The following is a 20854-nucleotide window of genomic DNA, read 5'->3' on the forward strand; positions in this document are numbered from 1 at the left end:
CCAGTAGAGTAGAAATGCCGATCGCCGGCCGCCGAGTGATATCGGCGAGAAGAGTTCCGATACGTGCAGCTGCGGGACGCTGTGGCGCGCGGCGGCGCGTGGGCGTGTTGTGGGATGTGGGGTGGGGCGGTGGTGAGGTGCACCCCTGCGCGGATGCTGGTGTTGGCGGGGAGGCGACGCGGCCAGCGCGGAGAAAGCGCGCCGCGGCCGGCTCAGTGTGACGATGGCGCCCGCCGCTCGCCGTGTGCCTCCTGCTGCAGCTGCCGCCGTGCTCGTCCTAGCGCTGGCCGCGGCCGGCGTCGCCGGGCACGCCACCGAGAAGGTCAGTCCCGCACTCACATTGAGCGGCCGGGGTTCCAGCAGCCGGATTCGGGCTCTGCTCGAATTTACTTGCCTTAATACGAGAGTGTGCCGGTGTATGCGTAATACGAGCTTCGTGATACGCACTGCGCAGTACGCGCAACAAAACAAACTTATCCCGTGTGACCACAATCAGTCTCGCTCCACATTCTCAAATATCTCAAAATAGTTGAGTTCCTCGTGGCCATTTGTTGACATACGTCGTTAGCTCAAAAGTTTCGAGATTGGTTTAATATAAAAAAAATAATAAAAAAAGGAAAGTTAAAGAATGCGGTTTTAATGCTAGAGGCGTTGGTTCACAGTCCCACCCCACTCAATTTGTAAGTAGGCTGTTTAGGTTATTATGTTGGTAACGCCACCTAGCGCTCTGTATGAAAATCACTGGCTGTGCTGTGTGCAGTCTGTGGCTGGTTGGCATTGTTGGAATATTCGCCATTGTAGTGGTGGGCAGCTGGATGTGAACAGCGCGTAGGGTTGCGCACATGGAGGTGAGCCGCCAGCAGTGGTGGATGTGGGGAAAGAAATGGCAGAATTTTGAGAGCGGACGATCTGGACGTGTGTCCATCAGAAAGAGTAAATTTGCAATATTGGATATCATGAACTGATAATATATATATGATGACTTTGGAACATTATTAAGGTAATACATTGTTTGTTCTCTATCAAAATCTTTCATTTACTGACTATGCCTATCAGTAGTTAGTGCCTTCAGTTTTATTTAACTGGCAATATTGGCGCTCGCTGTATTGCAATAGTTCGAGTAACGAAGATTTTTGTGAGGTAAGTGATTCATGAAAGGTGGGATCGGTTGGTAGGACATGTTTTGAGGCATCAAGGGATCACAAATTTAGCATTGGAGGACAGTGTGGAGGGTAAAAATCGTAGAGGGAGACCGAGAGATGAGTACACTAAGCAGATTCAGAAGGATGTAGGTTGCAGTAGGTACTGGGAGATGAAGAAGCTTGCACAGGATAGAGTAGCATGGAGAGCTGCATCAAACCAGTCTCAGGACTGAAGACCACAACAACAACAACAACATAGGTTATTGTTAGTCAGGACCATTCTTTTCTAAGGGAACGTTTCATATGGAGTGAATTACTGTGCTGATAAACCTCTTACATTATTTGATTTTCAAACAGCTGAGCAAAACTGAACGTACTCAGACATTTCGCTCTTTACCTATTCTGATCAACACTAAACTGACACACAATATTTTTCAGCGCAACGCAATCTCACTTTCAATAATCCCTACAAAAGAATGGCCCTGACTAACATTAACCTATACCTTTCACAAATCACTTACATCACAAAAATCTTCGTTACTCGAACTACTGCAATACAGCGAGCGCCAATATTGCCAGTTAAGCCGGCCGCGGTGGTCTCGCGGTTCTAGGCACGCAGTCCGGAACCGTGCGACTGCTACGGTCAATGGTTCGAATCCTGCCTCGGGCATGGATGTGTGTGATGTCCTTAGGTTAGTTAGGTTTAAGTAGTTCTAAGTTCTATGGGACTAATGACCACAGCAGTTGAGTCCCATAGTGCTCAGAGCCATTTTTGTTGCCAGTTAAATAAAAGTTTCTAACTACTGAAGGCACTAACTACTGATCATAGTCAGCAAATGAAAGCTTTTGATATATATATATATGCCGGCCGCGGTGGTCTCGCGGTTCTAGGCGCACAGTCCGGAACCGTGAGACTGCTACGGTCGCAGGTTCGAATCCTGCCTCGGGCATGGATGTGTGTGATGTCCTTAGGTTAGATAGGTTTAAGTAGTTCTAAGTTCTAGGGGACTAATGACCACAGCAGTTGAGTCCCATAGTGCTCAGAGCCATATATATATATATATATATATATATATATATATATATATATATATATATATATATATATCAGTTCATGATATCCAGTATTACAAATTCACTGTCTCTGATGGACACACGTCCAGATCGTCCGCTCTCAAAATTCTGCCATCTCTCTCCCCTCGTCCACCAATGCGCAACGCTACGCGCTGTTCACATTCAACTGCACACAACTACAATGGCGAATATTCCAACAATGCAAACCAGCCACAGACTGCACGCACCACAGCCAGTGATTTTCATACAGAGCGCTAGGTGACGTTACCAACATGAAAACCGTAACGGCCTACTTACAATTTACAAAGCTCAGAACGTTCGTACAACCGATGTTCATTTCACGCGCCACATTGTCTAGAACGTCGGTTATATCGTCAAAGCGTTGACCCTGGATATGAATGTATTCACTTTCTAGCTTTGTGCTAGATCTGCATCGATAACACCATGTCTCGTCTCCTGTGATGATTTTTTCGAGAGAAGAGCTTTCCACGCTTTGCATATCAATCAAATCGCGGCAGACGACAACGCATCTTCGTTTTTGTTCGAGAGTTAAGGTGTGATGGACAAATGTGGCACACACTTTTCTCTTCTTCAAAACGTGCTGGAGAATGTCTTGAAACTTGATCTACAGATTGCTATTTGTGAGACAACAACGTTGAAACGCTACGGTCTCATGTCCACTGCCTGTCTCCGCACAACCGACTGGTCGGCTGCACATTTGTTGTTTACAGTCATTAGTTCAAGATGCTACCGTTGTTCAGCGCTGAACTCGTTTATAAGCTGCAACCTCCGCCCGCCTTCCTTCTTCCATCTATTGTCCACATTAAACTATTCCCAGTCCAAGTAGTTAATAAGGAAAGTCTTTTACGAAGATTTGAGAGGAGCAAAGATTACAATAACCTTTGAGGTTTACTTAACTTGTCATGCTGAGATGGCTTCAGTTCTTCTTGCCTAGGTGTCTGATTCTTGAAGCTGTAACTCTAACATCAGGTCCTCACGGCTGCTTTGAACTAAATAAATTGGAAGATAGTCGTTGCAGGATTTTTTTTAGGTAAATATATTTTCCACTGATTTTCTCACACTTTAGTATGTCATACAGTATTTTGATTTTTCGTATTAATGAAGCCGAAATTACATTGTTCGCACCTATTATACAAAAATACATCAAATCACATCAGAGGCAAGCTTACCATTCGGAAATAACAATATTCCAAAGGGTTTACAATTTTTCTTAACAAATGAATTCCTACTAGCTTTCGTTACATAATTAATTTCGATTAATATTTCATAAATGACTGCAGAAATAAACATAGTAAACAGTACAGGATTGCGTAATTAATAACAGAAATTTTAAGTGTGCAAATAATTCGTAATTTCAAATGTTTCTTAGAAAAATAATTTTAACTGTACATTCAGAACTAATACTTATAGACTATTACTTCGAAACTAAAATATTTTATAAAGTAATTCCTTTTCGAAAATTTTAGCTTGAATTATGACATACTGTGTATAAAATTATGTGACAGTTTTCGGAAAAGCAACTGAGATAACACTGACCTGTTCAAAATTCGAAAACAATAAAGGTATCGACAACTACTGATGAGGAATGCTAGAGGAAGATGTCCCGTTACAAAGTAAAAAATCAAATCATCCCGAAAATTTTTGAACAGACTGTGTATTTGCCTGTTTTCGTCTTGGGATGTTCGGCCAATGTTTAATGATTTTTCTGGCATTTCGGCGGGCACGATTGCCTGACTTAGTCAAAGATCCCCCTCCTATCATCAATTTAAGGTGGATGTGTGACAATACCAGCCACTCGTGGTTTCGAAATGTCAGGAAAATCATTTAAAAAATGGTTGGACGATGATACCGAGACGAAAGCCAACAGGAAATATCTTAGAAACGACGCCGCAATTTTTTACCTGTTTCGGTAGGCTAGTCTTGTACGTGCAAAATATCGAAAACTACAGTGCAGTCGTAGAGTTTTATGTAGAACCACTCTGCTTGTTAACTGAAATTTCGAGAAAGCTAGTATATGTGTACAAATGATGTTTAACACATAATTTCAGGTAGCTACTAACAATTAGAGTGTAATTTCAGGAAAGAAGTGCGCTCTTGGAAACAAAACAAAATTGGAAAGATATAGTGGAAATAAGTAACGCAAATTTCAGTTCCTTGACAGAAAATTATGTAACGAGAACGATTGTGTGTTAACTTGATCAGATGAAGATACTAGACCGTCATCAGAAGCGTCATCTTGAAGGCCACACCGTACCGAAAGTTTTCAGAAAATATGATCCCTACGCTGTCCATTGCATCTGATCTTGCTATTATTAATTATTAGGAAATCGTGTCTCCTTAGGAATGGAAGAAGTAGAACCCGTATCCGCTTAAAACACGTAATAACTACATAAAATGAATAAAAAGAACTTTAACCCTCAATATCAGGTTTAGCAGAAATGTTATAATATCCGTATCTGGCGTTATATAAGTACGAACCGAAATTTGTACAGGTGTACTAAGCAGTATGAAGCTACAGTATAAGTGGTCTGAAATAGATTTTATAACACTGTACTAATAAAACGTTTAATACATAAGATGACTGCCTGAGAAACGCCATAAAGTTATCAGATAAGTGCAGCTTTTAGAGGTTCCGTCCCCTTGTCAGCTGACAACTCTGGAAGACCTCCGTTTGCGATGGTGCCAGAAACATAGGGACTGAACTAATGACGAGTCGCGTCGTATGCTCTTTTAGGATGAGAGCAGATTCAGCCAGGGCAGCGATTCTGGAAGTACCCTCACATGACGATCCGTGGGAACGCGTAACATAATCGCTTGGTGGTTCAAGTGCTACGGTGTGAGGAGACCGAGTTACATGAGCGCGCTGACCTCCAAATCTTTGACGACGGTACAGTTACAGCTCTTCGATATCGTGACACTGTACTCTTTCCACATGTGCGTCTATTCAGCGATGCATTCGGCCATGGCATCACTTTTGTGGTTGGGAATGCGCGACCGCATCGAAAAGCGGTCCTCTCTGTCTGAGTTCTAGATACCTGTAACGGAAGTAGTGCCTGATATTAGCAACTGCTTATCGCTTAGTTTAATCGAATGAGTTCTGTTTCTGTATTTTTTTTTAAATAAGTCTTTGTCCTCCTGATAATTTAAGTAAGGTTCTGATAGCAAGAATATTTTAGTAGATTTAGATTACTGAGGACAGGCTAGCTATTGAATGTGCTCCGTCCTCCAAGACGGTACTGAGAACTATCAGATGTTATAGAACGAGTGCTTGGTGATAGGGCTTTAGCAGCAATTCACGGAAGTGATATAAACATTTAAGGAAACTACTCAGCTCATATCTTCCATTCATTTGAACTTACAGCTCTATTAAATCTGAACAGATGCAACTGCTCTGCTGAATCAAATCACGAGTAATTTCCTTGCATTATGCGTTATGTATTAAATACTTGTCGTTTGACAGTACCGGAAATAACTGACCAAATTTGAATGAATTGGCAAGCACAACAAACCCCATCCTGTGAGAACCTCCACTGGTTAAGTCGGTGGGCTAGTATCTACGGTGAAGCGGTAACAACCCGATACGGCCATCCTCTTACGCGAATTTCCTACATCACAGAGACGAATGTCGGTCTACTTTCTTCGAGAAGACCCCGGCCGAAACCATCTAGCTTCCTTAATTAGCTGAGTTTTCTTTTGTTCCTTCTGGGTTCAGTACTGACGGGTCATTAAAGCCTGAACTTGTTTCATTCCCCCATACGAAAGGAGCAGAGTTCAGGCTGCTGCCAGAGATTCGATTTAAATTCCCGTGGTTCCCTAAATCGTTTCAGACTACTCTTGTGATGAATTTTTTTAACAAGACAACGGTCGATTACTTCCACAGACCAGCAATTGAATTCTCTCCCTCATTACCTCCGTGTCAATGGATCATAAAGAAACAGTAAAAAAAAACTGAGTATTCTGCGGTGAACGGATGTTTCACAGAACCAAGAAGTATGCAATCAAGCGAACGTTTGTAATTGTTGTTCAAAAGTTCAGGACGAAAGTAACTTTTGAGTGATGTGTAACGCCCGAGTAACATAGCTAGATGTTCTTGAATCACACATAGAAAAAACTTCTCAATGTTGTTCAGAAGGGACTCAGACGACCATAGACACGGGTTCACAGGTAGATGCCGTGTTTCTTGACTTCCGCAAGGCGTTTGACACAGTTCCCCACAGTCGTTTAATGAACAAAGTAAGAGTATGTGGACTATCAGACCAGTTGTGTGATTGGATTGAAGAGTTCCTAGATAACAGAACGCAGCATGTCACTCTCAGTGGAGATAAGTCTTACGAAGTAAGAGTGATTTCAGGTGTGCCACAGGTGAGTGTTGTAGGACCGTTACTATTCACAATATATATAAATGACCTTGTGGATAACATCTGAAGTTCACTAAGGCTTTTTGCGGATGATGCTGTAGTATATGGAGAGGTTGTACAATGGAAAATTGTACTGAAATGCAGGAGGATCTGCAACGAATTGACGCATGGTGCAGGGAAGGCAACTGAAGCTCAATGTAGACAAGTCTAATGCGCTGCGAATACATAGAAAGAAAGATTCTTTATCATTTAGCTACAATATAGCAGTTCAGCAGCTGGAAGCAGTTAATTCCCTAAATTATCTGGGAGTAGGCATTAGGAGTGATTTAAAATGAAATGACCATATAAAATTAATCCTCGGTAAAGCAGATGCCAGATTGAGATTCATTGGAAGAATCCTAAGGAAATTTAATCCGAAAACAAAGGAAGTAGGTTACAGTACACTTGTTCGAACACTGCTTGAATACTGCTCACCGGAGTGGGCTCCGTACCAAATAGGGTTGGTAGAAGAGACAGAGAAAATCCAACGGAGAGCAGCGCGCTTCGTTACAGGATCATTTAGTAATAGCGAAAGCGTTACAGAGATTATAGATAAACTCCAGTGGAAGACTCTACAAGAGAGACGCCCAGTAGCTCGGTACGGGCTCTTGTTGAAGTTTCGAGAACATACCGTCACCGAGGAGTCAAGCAGTATATTGTTCCTCCTGCGTATATCTCGCAAAGAGACCTAAGGATAAAATCAGAGAGATTAGAGCCCACACAGAGGCATATCGACAATCTTTCTTTCTGCGAACAATACGAGACTGGAATAGAAGGGAGAACCGTCAGAGGTACTCAAGGCACCCTCCGCCACACACCGTCAGGTGGCTTGGGAAGTATGGATGTAGATGAAGGGAAATGACACATACGAGTATTCAAAAACAATAATTACACTGAACTCACCACGATTTATTGTAGTTCCTTGCACCTTACAAAAACATAACTAAGAAGTATGCTCTCGCGCGATTGTTTGTAATAAACTGGTTTTCAAAACCTCAGGACGAATGTAACTTTTGCATGATGTGTCACTCCCGAGTAACGTAGCTCGATGTTCTTGGACCCTAAATAGAAAAAACTGCTGCAATGTAGCTCAGAAGGGACACGAAGGGGAATGACACTTTTATTCAAAGACAATAACTACACTGAACTCAATGCGATTTATGATAGCCTCTTGCACCTTACAAAAGACGGGACATGGTTCTTAATAGGGTGCGTAATCTCCACGTACAGCGGTGCATGATCTGCAACGTGATCCTATGCTGGCTACAAAATCGATAAGGAGTTCTTGTAATAGGACGTCCCAACCCTCCACCAGCGCGGGATAGTCGTCGTCGCCATATGGACGTGCTCTGATACGTCTTGCCAGTGCATCCCACGCGTGCTAGGTGGGACAGACCAGTCCATTCGCCAAATATATTTCCTTTCCAAGAACTTCTCCACCTGCGCCTTTCGTCGCGGCCGCGCAATGCCATCCATAAAAATGAAGTCATGGCCGAATGCATCGCTGAATAGACGCACACGTGGAGGGAGTACAGTGTCACGATATCGATGAGCTGTAACTGTACCGTCGTCAAAGATTTGGAAGTCAGCACTCTCATGTAATACTATGTCCCCCACACCGTAACACGTATTTTTCCAGGACGCACTACGGAAAATTTTGGAAATTTGTGGTAACTTCCTATGGGAATAAACTGCTAAGGTCATCGGTCCCTAGGCTTACACACTACTTAATCTAACTGAAGCTAACTTACACGACAGTAAAGATTAGATTAGATTAGATTAGATTAATACTTGTTCCATAGATCATGAATACGACACTTCGTAATGATGTGGAACGTGTCAGGTTAATAAAAGATGTCTGTACAAGAAATTACATTACACAAAATATTGCATGACACTAATGATTAAGTTTTTTTTTTTTACTTAGTTTATATCTAAGAATTCAGCCAATGAGTAGAAGGAGTTGTCATCTAGAAATTCTTTTAATTTATTTTTAAATGTTAGTTGGCTATCTGTCAGGCTTTTGATGCTGTTTGATAGGTGCCCAAAGACTTTTGTGGCAGCATAATTTACCCCTTTTTGTGCCAAAGTCAGATTTAACCCTGCATAGTGAAGATCATCCTTTCTCCTGGTGTCATAGGTATGCACACTGCTATTACTTTTGAATTGTGTTGGATTATTATCAACAAATTTCATAAGGGAATATATATACTGTGAGGTTACTGTGAGGATCCCTAGATCCTTAAATAGATGTCTGCAGGATGACCGTGGGTGGGCTCCAGCAATTATTCTGATTACACGTTTTTGTGCAATGAATACTTTTCTACTCAACGATGAATTACCCCAGAATATGATGCCATACGAAAGCAGTGAATGAAAGTAGGCATAGTAAGCTAATTTACTGAGATTCTTATCACCAAAATTTGCAATAACCCTAATAGCATACGTAGCTGAACTCAGACGTTTCAGCAGACCATCAATGTGTTGCTTCCAGTTTAACCTCTCATCAATGGACACACCTAAAAATTTTGAAAATTCTACCTTAGCTACAGACTTCTGTTCAAATTCTATATTTATTACTGGAGTTGTGCCATTTACTGTACGGAACTGTATATACTGTGTTTTATCAAAATTTAAAGAGAGTCCGTTTGCTGAGAACCACTTAATAATTTTGTGAAAAACATCATTTACAATTACATCACTTAGTTCTTGGTTTTTGGATGTTATTACTATACTTGTATCATCAGCAAAAAGAACTAACTTTGCATCTTCATCAATGTGGAATGGTAAGTCATTAATGTATATCAAGAACAGTAAAGGACCTAAGACCGAACCCTGTGGGACCCCGTGCTTGATAGCACCCCAGTTTGAGGAATCAGCTGTTGTTTTAACATTACACGAACCACTTATTTCAACTTTCTGCATTCTTCCAGTTAAATATGAATTAAACCATTTGTGCACTGCCCCACTCAAACCATAATGATTTAGCTTATCTAAAAGAACTAGAGAAAAAACTAAACTATGTTATTGGGATTAAGTGTTAATACAAAAATCACTTCAGCAATTCCTGTACTACGCGAGAGTTCTCCTGTTAACAAAAAAAAAGAAGCCAATAAAAGTAATGAGGAAATTAAGCAAACAGTAAGCCATGTTTCCAGAATGATATTTTCACTCTGCAGCGGAGTGTGCGCTGATATGAAACTTCCAGGCAGATTAAAACTGTGTGCCGGACCGAGACTCGAAATCGAGACCTTGCCTTTCGCGGTCCCGGCACACAGTTTTAATCTGCCAGGAAGTTTCATATCAGCGCACACTCCGCTGCAGAGTGAAAATCTCATTCTGGAAACATCCCCCAGGCTGTGGCTAAGCCATGTCTCCGCAATATCCTTTCTTTCAGGAGTGCTAGTTCTGCAAGGTTCGCAGGAGAGCTTCTGTAAAGTTTGGAAGGTAGGAGACGAGGTACTGGCAGAAGAAAAGCTGTCAGGATGGGGGCGTGAGTCGTGCTGAGGTAGCTCAGTTGGTAGAGCACTTGCCCGCGAAATACAAAGGTCCCGATTTCGAGTCTCGGTCCGGCATACAGTTTTAATCTGCCAGGAAGTTTCAGTAAGCCATGTGTTATTCCCGGTTAACATTATTTGAGATTGTGTTCAAGTGACAATGAAGATGAGGATTTAGTAGCCAGCCTTTTTTCTCCCACGCACTAGCTGAGTAGCTTGCTTTAGCAGGGTACGTATTTGCTCCAATCTTCTATTAGTTCATTTCCTTCTTCCCACAATCTGTCTCCTCCACATCCTCTCTCTGTTCATCTCCTCCTCTCCCTTTCTCTGTACATGTACTCTTCCCCTCTCTCTGTCCGTGTATTCCTCCTTCCTTTTTCTGTCCATCTCCTCCTCCCCTGCTATCCTCCTTTTCCCTTCCTTTGTGTCTTTCTCTTTCTCCCTTACTGTGCCATCTCCTCTTCCCTTTCTCTGTGCATTTCTCCCTCCCCTTGCTCTGCCTTCTCCTCCCCCCCCTCCTTAACCCCCTTCCCTGTCCACATTATCACCCCCACTCCAATAAGAGATTGCTGGTTCTTACGCCCTCAGTATTTCTCTCCAAGTAATATGAGTGCCAAGTTTGGTTGAAATCGATCCAGGGGCTTAGGAGGAACCTTTTACCAACGGCGTTGCTGGCATACGCACTTGTCACATACATTTAACATATTTACTCATATTTGTACACATCTTTCAAATGTATCTCTAGCTGATTTCGCCCAACAGTTTAGTTTCCAAGCAGCTCATTTCCTATGACGTATTATCTCCTGAACTATGTATCGTACAATGATATAACTTTGCAGCTCCATCCAGTGGTATATGTCAGATACAGTGTGAAAAATGTGTTGCGAATAGAATCAGTAGTAGAGAGGTAACAAATTAATACGTCATGCCTGGTGCGGCAGCTTTAGTGCACGAACAATGAAAACGTAGTTAGCGATAAACTTTTTTCCTTTGATTAGCGGGTAAAAGTCTCGTAAAGACTTCAAATTATGTGTTAAGTTTGTTGCAAGTTACTAAGTGTTCTTGTTCTCATATACTGGATGACTGAAATTACGCTGCCTGAGGACATCCACACAAACTAACTGTAATACTTGTCCTATTGTGTTAAATTTTTAACATAAGATTATACCTCTTTATGAGTACATTATGCCAGCATTTTAAATTTTTAAGTTCTTCCGATGAATGGCTGACATTGCGTTTCATCGCTTTCCTGCAGAGGTTACGTACTGAAAGCTTCTTTTGGTCAGTACTAATCGTGAGACTGTTGTGCCAGCCATTTTTTTCTGACAGAAAGTTACTCAGATACTAAAGTTGATGAGGAGCACAGGCTACAGTATTCATCATCGGATCAGCAGACGATAGATCAATACTAACATTTTATAATCTATGATGTTAAAAATCTATGTACAATCTTTTGTTGTTGTCCCACGATGCATGTGTTAGGTTAGTGACAACCAGATTAATCCCAAAATAACGCATAGAGATCTATAAGAACAGTGCATAGGGATTTGGATTTCGGGACACAGTAGACCTGTATATCACCTGGATTAGTATCGAAAAATCATATAAACTCATTGCCGCTGCCCATATTAACAGACATCTCTTACTGTTTTTAAACGAAGTCTTATGACGAGTGTGATGGGTATTAACGAATACCATCGGATGCTCGCTGATTGCGATATTGCAGGTTTAGATATAATGAGGCAACTTTCGCAAACTGGAGGATGAGCGATGTGTGACCTAACAGAATACAGATATAGTAAAACATGAAAGTATATTTTCCAATGTTGAAGTACCTCGTATTAATCGTGATACAGTACAGTGTCTAAAGTTTTCTACAATTTCCTCCCTGAAAAATGCTGCCAGAATTTTAATGTTTTGTGAGAGGCACAGATGCGGACACATTTACAGAATTATTTTTGACCTGGTGCGTAAAGTGGCGTTTGCGTTGTGAATCACTGCAGGTAACCTGGTAAAATTGCTGCCATTTCTGCCCTGATCCGACTGATGATTGTCTAGGCAAAGATTTTCCTTGTGCATATTTAGAATTGGATGAACGCTCCTATCTGTAACCTTCATATTCTGGAATACTGGCTTTTTCCAAAAGAGCATTACTGTGATACTAGTGGATTTGTTGGGAGCCTTAGCAACCAAATTAATATTTTCTAATTGAGTGCGGACGCTCCTCTCATCAGGGAGACAACCTAACTTCAAAGAGACACTCATGGTGCACTGCTAATACAGAAAAATCTCAATTTAATTCTTTAGACTCGTTCTTAACAGAAAATGGATAACTCAGTCTTTCCAATGAAATTTATTTACACGCTGGGGAACACGTATTAGTTTCCTAAAGCTGACAGATTACTATTCTCGGATCTGTGGATGAGGAGTCGGGTGTAAAGTTTAGTGAATTGACGCACAGTTGCTGAAAATGGATACCTTACCGGATATTTTTTTACTGAATCCTTATTTCACCTTCGCAACAAACATGCACACTGGTTTATGTATCACCTTCATTTTCCTAGGAAGATATCAATATACCTTTGTTATTTCAAACCTAGAGGCAATAATTTTGGATTCCCTGTCTGTGTCGTCTAATCGTACCATCCTGGAAGTCATACGATATCTGCTAAAACTTTCTTTGGGTGACAATAAGATTTTTCCACTTTTTCCGTCAGGAATGCGTTTGGATATGTTTTGAGAACTTTTAGTAAACAATGGCAGATTGTTTACATGTGCTTTATGTGCTGCGCACTGCTCGATATCATCTATGGTATAGATAGCTTGGAGTGTAAAGTAGTTATAGTCCAGATTTTATGGCGGTATTGTTAAGTTATTATTAACATACTCATTTCATGTTCGCTCTACCTGTAGAATCCTCGAATCTACATCTACACATCTACATCCATACTCCGCAAGCCACCCGACGGTGTGTGGCGGAAGGTACCTTGAGTACCTCTATCGGTTCTCCCTTCTATTCCAGTCTCGTATTGTTCGTGGAAAGGAGAATTGTCGGTATGCTTCTGTGTGGGCTCTAATCTCTCTGATTTTATCCTCATGGTCTCTTCGCGAGATATACGTAGGAGGAGCAATATACTGCTGAATTATTTCTGAGTTTCTATACACAACTCAAATTTTATTTTATTCTCAATATTTCCATCGTTTCTTGATTTATATAGAGATTTAATGTTACTAGTGGTTAGTTACAATACTTCATAGAACTTCTTATACTTAAAGCGAGAATTTGAGTTTATCATTTTACTCTTGAAAAATTTCTTAAATTAGCCGGAAATTTAGTCTGAATGGAATGTTTGAGTTGCATTATGACGTTGTATTCAAATAAACTGTGCGACTTACGTCTTTGTCTGCATATGTTTTTATATTTTACAGTTCATAGCAGAGTGGTGAAATATTCGTAGTATTTCTCTCATATTTTTCTGTGCCGGGAACAGAAATGACTAGTTCTAAGATCCCATAATTGTTCAACAATTTCATATTTATTCTCTTTCCAGCTTTACCAGGCGATTAATTCTAGTTCAACTTATAGGAAAATAAACAGACGATAAAAATGCATTGACTACCTGTGGTTCATTCTTCAGTACTCTTTTTGGTGTCTGTACTTCATCCAAAGGGGAAAGATAATACGATGCCTTTTACACATGCGGCATACGCCGGAACAAGGCAGCTACAAAATTCCAGTACTTCGCCCTAACTTGTTATTTTGTTAAATGAAACCGTATGCTAATTTTTTGCATATGATAATGGGCTTAAGAAGATGATTGTATAGAAATGGTGATTCAAAAATCTTATTGCAGGCTTCTATGGGTTGTATGGGGGACTTATTCGATGAAGTTCTGATAAGGAACCCATGTCCGGAAATGCACCATTTGGACAAATAAGTTTGAAGATCGGATCACTTTCATATCTCCCACTTCACGGCAAGCACACAAGCTGAGAAAATGTCACCGTAGTCAGTTCCTGTTGCAATTATATTGTATAATACCTCCGTCCGACTACAACAACGGCTGCAAGAAACTGATACGTTCGTAACTAGGAGGATTGGCTGTGGGGCTCCAAGGGCGCGCTGCACACTCGACTTTGAAGAGGACGTCCTTCGTCACATAGAAAAGTACCCTAGGGCAAGTACTCAAACATTGCCCACACCGCGTATTCCTACAGCACATAGATCAGAGCTGATTGCCGCCCCCCCCCTCCCCCCCTCCCTCAGTGTGCATACCATGAAGCGGGAGATTAGAAAGAGATCCGATTTTCACACTGATTTTACATCGGAACGGTACATTTCTGGGTGACTGAGCTGCCCCTACCGATGCTGTTTTATGCAATGCCCACTACCTCTGTATGAGGAACAGTGTCCAGACAAGCGACAGCCACGTAATCAATATAAGTTCCCTCTCAGAACTTTGGGCGACTGTTAGCAAACGGAATGGTTCCAGAATGAGATTTTCACTCTGCAGCGGAGTGTGCGCTGATATGAAACTTCCTGGCAGACTAAAACTTTGTGCCGGACCGAGACTCGAACTCGGGATCTTTGCCTTTCGCGGGCAAGTGCTCTACCAACTGAGCTACCCAAACACGACTCACGCCCCGTCCTCACAACCTTATTTCTCCCAGTATCTCGTCTTCTACCTTCCAAACTTTACAGAAGCTCTCCTGCGAATCTTACAGAACTAGCACCTATGAAAGAAAGGATATTGCGGAGACATGGCTTCGCCACAGCATAGGGGATGTTTCCAGTATGAGATTTTCACTCTGCAGCGGAGTGTGCAAGGTTCGCAGGAGAGCTTCTGTAAAGTTTGGAAGGTAGAAGAGGACGTACTGGCTGAAGTTAAGCTGTGAGGTGGGGGCGTGAGTCGTGCTTGGGTAGCTCAGTTGGAGCCGGCACGGTAGCTCAGCGTGTTCGGTCAGAGAGTTGGTTGGCCTCTGTAATAAAAAAAACTGAGTGAAACGATCAACAAACGAATTTAACCGGATGTCATGTGACGTCCGCAACGAACAAACACAACATATCAACAACGAACAAAATGGGAAAAAAAAGTTGGTAGAGCACTTGCCAGCGAAATGCAAGGTCGCGAGTTCGAGTCTCGGTCTGGCACACAGTTTCAATCTGACAGGAAGTTTCAAACGGAATGATGCTGTAAAAAATACAAGTAAGGATTGGCCACGAGTTGCACGGTATTTTTGGGCCAAGATGTACCTTACTTCTGCTATACTTATCCAAGTGTCCCCAGTTTTTCATTGTATAGTTAACGGTGTAGTGATAGAGGTTTTGGATGCCACTGTAAGTACTGTATCTTCCGTAAATGGTTCAGAAAGGTTGCCTTACAAAGTTTGTGTCACCATCTGAGACAACAAAATGTCGCAGATTAGCTGGTAAAGGATACGAAGATATCTTAGACCTATTGCACAAATTTTGCTTATGATACAACCTGAGTACATTAACGCGGCGAGTAATATATTTATCATTTCATTGCGATGTATACCGGAAAGTTATTTCCACGTTTCCCATTTTGGTATCTTCAGTTAATTTCGTTGTTTTCTATGATGAAACACACTTTAAAAGGCAAAGCTTCTGAACCATTTACAAAAGATTAAGTACTATAAACAGAATAAATGTACGAGCACGGCCAAACCGGTATGAGTGCATCGCTAATTACACAAAGGAAGATTCGAGACACTTGCATATGTATGGCAGAAGTAATGTATATCTAGGTCCGAAAATACTGTATAACACATGGTCAATCCTCACTTGTGTTTTTTACAGTATGGTTCTGTTTATTATCAGTCGCCCACAGCTCTGAGAGGGAATGTACATAGATTACATGGCTGTCTCCTATCTGGATACCATTCCCGTTAGAGAAATAGCCGGGGTTGCATAAAATGGTATCGGTAGGGGCAGCTGAAGCACACAGCGTGAAACAAAACCCTACCGACAAAATTTTGGGGGTTGTTCATAGATATTTTCAGAGTATTTGGTTGTAAATGGGCCTGTGGTCTCCGGCGACTCGTCACAGAGTAGTAAGGTATTTGTTATTTATTTGGCTTTGTTACCAGAATTATCTTTGGTTGTGGCTCTGAGCACTATGGGACTTAACACCTGAGGTCATCAGTCCCCTAGAACTTAGAACTACTTAAACCTAACTAACCTAAGGACATTACACACATCCATGCCCGAGGCAGGATTTGAACCTGCGACGCTAGCGGTCGCGCGGTTCCAGACTGAAGCGCCTAGAACCGCTCGGCCACTATCTTTGGTTGTGTGAAAACACTTTCATAACAGTGAAAAAAACCATAACACAGATTTATCAAAACCTAGAAACATGGAGGCGTCCAGTTATTCGTGGGTACCGGTGTACAAATGCAAAACTGCTGTGGTATGGTGGCCTTCGCTGTAGAACAGCTGAGCATTCAGTGAACCCATAGACGAGATGCATATCGGCCGATTCTTCGTCGGTAAACCCATCCATGCTGCTGTGTTTACGTACAACTAACACTACTGGAAAAACAAACCCATGACAGAATTGAGCAGTACTGAATGCTATCTTGAGGATCAAGAGGAAAGTTAGCGTTACTGTTGTGAACAGCAAGTCAATGGAAGAAGGTTGTTTCCAAACAGGTCACACATCGCATACTGTCGGAATTTGCACTGTTGTGCACATATTTTCAGTGTAATACCGATACAAGGGGTTCACCCTGTATACAAATGACTCAGCTGCCCATTTTACTAACGTTGGAAGCTCCTCTTCATGGTCTTCTGCGTTTGAGATTTAAAATTGGATTGTTTTGAAGATCAGCTTAATGCAAACACAACTTTTTATTTATCTTCTGTGGGTCAAATATTTATTTCTTCAGATTACATCGCTAAATTAACTGCATTATTATACACCCGTTTTTTGCGCTCCTTTTTGACAGCATATCATCGTCCGGTTGCGTGTGTGGTTGGGATCTCGATCAGTTCAGTTGCTCCTGCCTATGGGTTCCATGTAACCTGCAACGTCTTCAAAAACCGCGTGTGAGATTTTCATATCCCCTTGCTCACTACACACAGGGAGACTTTCTTCACAAAAAACGCAACCAATCACTCGCTGAAAACGTAGCTGTTTTCATATACAGTATTTGTTTGAAAAGGTCGGTGAATATTATTTTGTTTTTAATTGTCTGCTTAAGACAAGTACTGCTCCCATTAAAAAAGAAAAAGTGATGATGTTTAATTACCGTATAGAAGTTGTTACATTGTGAAATACTTCGAACTTTAGATGTATTGGCCTAAAGCAACGCGAATGAAAGATAACAGGGGTATTAAAGTCTATATGATGAGCCAGGAAAGGTAGACTCACAAATAAAGATATAAAGGCTGTAGTTCACCTCTTATGTTGGCCTAAACTGATGAAATATGATAGCATATTCTCCGTATCACGAGCTCTGATTTCCCTATTTTATCATGGTGATCGTTTCTCCCAATTTAGATCGGTGTCAACAAAATATTTTTGCATTCCGAGGAGAAAGTTGGTGACTGGAATTTCGTGAGAAGTTTCCTCCGCAACAAAAACCGCCCCAAATCCTGTACCATTTCAGTGACACACTATCCCCTATTTCACGATAATAAATAACGAGCTGCCCTTCTTCGAACTTTCTCGATGTACTCCGACAATCCTCTCTGGTAAGGATCCCACACCGCGCAGCAGTACTCCAAAAGAGGACGGATTAGCGTAGTGTAGGCAGTATCATTAGTAGATCTGTTACATTTTCTATGTGTCCTGGCAATAAAACGCAGTTTTTGGTTAGCCTTCCCCACAACATTTTCTATACGTTCATTACAATTTAAGTTGTTCGTAATTGTAATTCCTAGGTATTTAGTTAAATTTACGGCCTTTAGATTTGACTGATTTATCGAGTAACTAAAGTATAACGGATTCCTTTTAGCCCTCCTGTGGATGACGAGACGCTTTTCATTATTTAGGGTGAACTGTCAGTTTTCACACTATACAGATATCTTTTCTAAATCATTTTGCAATTTGTTTTGATCTTATTTTTGTATCCCACCTGGGAGGCAGCGCGTGGGTCTGCTCCTAGAAACTGAAGGGTAGGCCGAATGAAGGAAGTGAGTAGGAGCAGGAAAAGGTGAAAATCTCTCGGTACTGCTCTTAGAAATGGTTTTACGTACTATATCACAATATTAACTGAATACATGACTTTGCAATGAGGTGCGAAGCCTTAGTACATAGTCTCAATAGCGATCGAAGTGTCCCGGCCGTCTGCCCTTGATGAAATGGGGCAGAATCTGTAGGGGAGCTCGTAAACCTCCACAGCACCGGCTAGAGGGCGCTGTCGTCGGTGTCTGTCGTAGTGCCAACTTATGAACTTTCACCTACTCCGTGGCATTGTAGCTATCGATACCACACTTCTGATGACTTTATTAGTCGATAGACAACAGCGTCATCTTCGAACAACGTAAGGCGGCTGCTCAGATTGTCTCCGAAATCGTTTATACAGGGTGTTACAAAAAGATACGGCCAAACTTTCTGGAAACATTCCTGACACACAAATAAAGAAAAGATGTTATGTAGACATGTGTCCGGAAACGCTTAATTTCCATGTTAGAGCTCATTTTAGTTTCGTCAGTATGTTCTTCCACCTACGCTCAATGGAGCACGTTATCATGATTTCATACGGGATACTCTACCTGTGCTGCTAGAACATGTGCCTTTACAAGTACGACACAACACGATGGAGCTCCTGCACATTTCAGTCGCAGTGTTCGTACGCTTCTCAACAACAGATTCGGTGACCGATGGATTGGTTGAGCCGGACTAATTCCATGGCCTCCACACTCTCCTGACCTCAACCCTCTTGACTTTCATTTATGGGGGCATTTGAAAGTTCTTGTCTACGCAAGCCCGGTACCAAATGTAGTGACTCTTCGTGCTCGTTGTGGACGGTTGTGATACAATACGCCATTCTCCAGGGCTGCATCAGCGCATCAGGGATTCCATGCGACGGAGGGTGGATGCATGTATCCTCGCTAACGGGGGACATTTTGAACATTTCCTGTAACAAAGTGTTTGAAGTCACGCTGGCACGTTCTGTTGCTGTGTGTTTCCATTCCATGATTAATGTGATTTGAAGAGAAGTAATGAAATGAGCTCTAACATGGAAAGTAAGCGTTTCCGGACACATGTCCACATAACATATTTTCTTTCTTTGTGTGTGAGGAATGTTTCCTGAAAGTTTGGCCGTACCTTTTTGTAACACCCTGTATAGATAAGGAACAGCAAAGAGCCCCTAACTTGGTGAACGCCATGAATCACTTCTGTTTCAATCGATAACTTTCCGTCAGTTACTACGAACTGTGACCTCTCAGACAGGAAATCACGAATCCAGTCACATAACTGAGACGATTTTCCATAAGCACGCAATTTCACTACGAGCCGCTTAAGTTTCTCAACGCTCTCCCAGTGCGTCTCTGTGTTTTACCTGGTGTCGCTACAGTTTGCTTCATGCGGTCATTCCACTTTAGCTATCTCCGGATGACTCCTCCTTCGTATTTTACTGTTGTTACCGTTTTCAATGCTTTGCTCTCAGCAGTGTAACAGCATAGCAATGGTTCTCTTCCCACATTTACGGACAATGCATATTACACGTATTTATGGTCAGGGTCACCGCCATTCCCCGTACCCTATCAAGGTGACAAAATGAGGTACAGGGCAGCTCAAAGTGTTAACGGGATTTCAGGGCCCCGTAAGAAACGCAGACGACAAGGAACCATTGAGTAGTTGATAGTAATTCTCAATTTGCATAGTAAATGTGCCATAGCCGTAAAGACGAGTTGTTCCGCGTCGCGGGCCGAAGGTCACAGAGTAGGAGCACGTGCAGACTGCAGGGAAGGCCGCTGGGTCATCGCCTGGCCTTGCTGTTGCCCTTGCTCCCACCACGGCTTCCTCCCTACTGCCCCACGCACCTCTCGCGTTACTCAATCGCTGTCCTGCGTAACTGGGAGCCCAAAAGCGGCGAGCTACGTAAATCTACGAGCACCACGCTACCTGTGAAAACTGAACCCCTGCCACCACATTACTACAAAATACTAAATTTTCGTCCATGGTAAATCACCTAAACCTTACACTCCTTTTATTTCGTGAACAGTACACGATTTCGAAACCAGGTTTTCGAAACGAAGAAGAGCACGTTGCAAGCATTTATACCCACATCTATATACATACTTCGCGAGCAACAGTATGGTTGGTGGCGGAGAGTATCTCGTTCCACTATTAGTCAATTCCTTTCCTGTTTCACTCGCAAATATAGCGCGAGAAAAACGACTGCCTATATGCCGCTGTGCGAGCCCTAACGTCTATTACACTACTGGCCATTAAAATTGCTACACCACGAAGATGACGTGCTACAGACGCGAAATTTAACCGACAGGAAGAAGATGCTGTGATATGCAAATGATTAGCTTTTCAGATTATTCACTCAAAGTTGGAGCCGGTGGCGACACCTAGAACGTGCTGACATGGGGAAAGTTTGCAACCGATTTCTCATACACAAACAGCAGTTGACCGGCGAAACGTTATTGTGATGCCTCGTGTAAGGAGGAGAAATGCGTACCATCACGTTTTCGACCTTGATAAAGGTCGGATTGTAGTCTATCGTGATTGCGGTTTATCGT

The 20854-nt window shown here is 42.0% G+C and overlaps 1 protein-coding gene across 1 annotated transcript in view; it reads left to right on the forward strand.

Moving 5' to 3' along the window:
- The first annotated feature begins 220 nt into the window (after positions 1-220).
- Positions 221-20854, forward strand: part of LOC126299413 (uncharacterized) — a 376709-nt gene continuing 356075 nt past the window's right edge. Inside the window, exon 1 of the mRNA XM_049991307.1 lies at positions 221-322. Within this exon, the coding sequence (XP_049847264.1) occupies positions 224-322 (99 nt within the window). The 5' untranslated portion in view covers positions 221-223. The remainder of the gene's footprint in view (positions 323-20854) is intronic.

The sequence above is a fragment of the Schistocerca gregaria genome, chromosome X, assembly GCF_023897955.1.
Source record: "Schistocerca gregaria isolate iqSchGreg1 chromosome X, iqSchGreg1.2, whole genome shotgun sequence".
In the NCBI taxonomy this organism is placed as follows: Eukaryota; Metazoa; Arthropoda; class Insecta; order Orthoptera; family Acrididae; genus Schistocerca; species Schistocerca gregaria.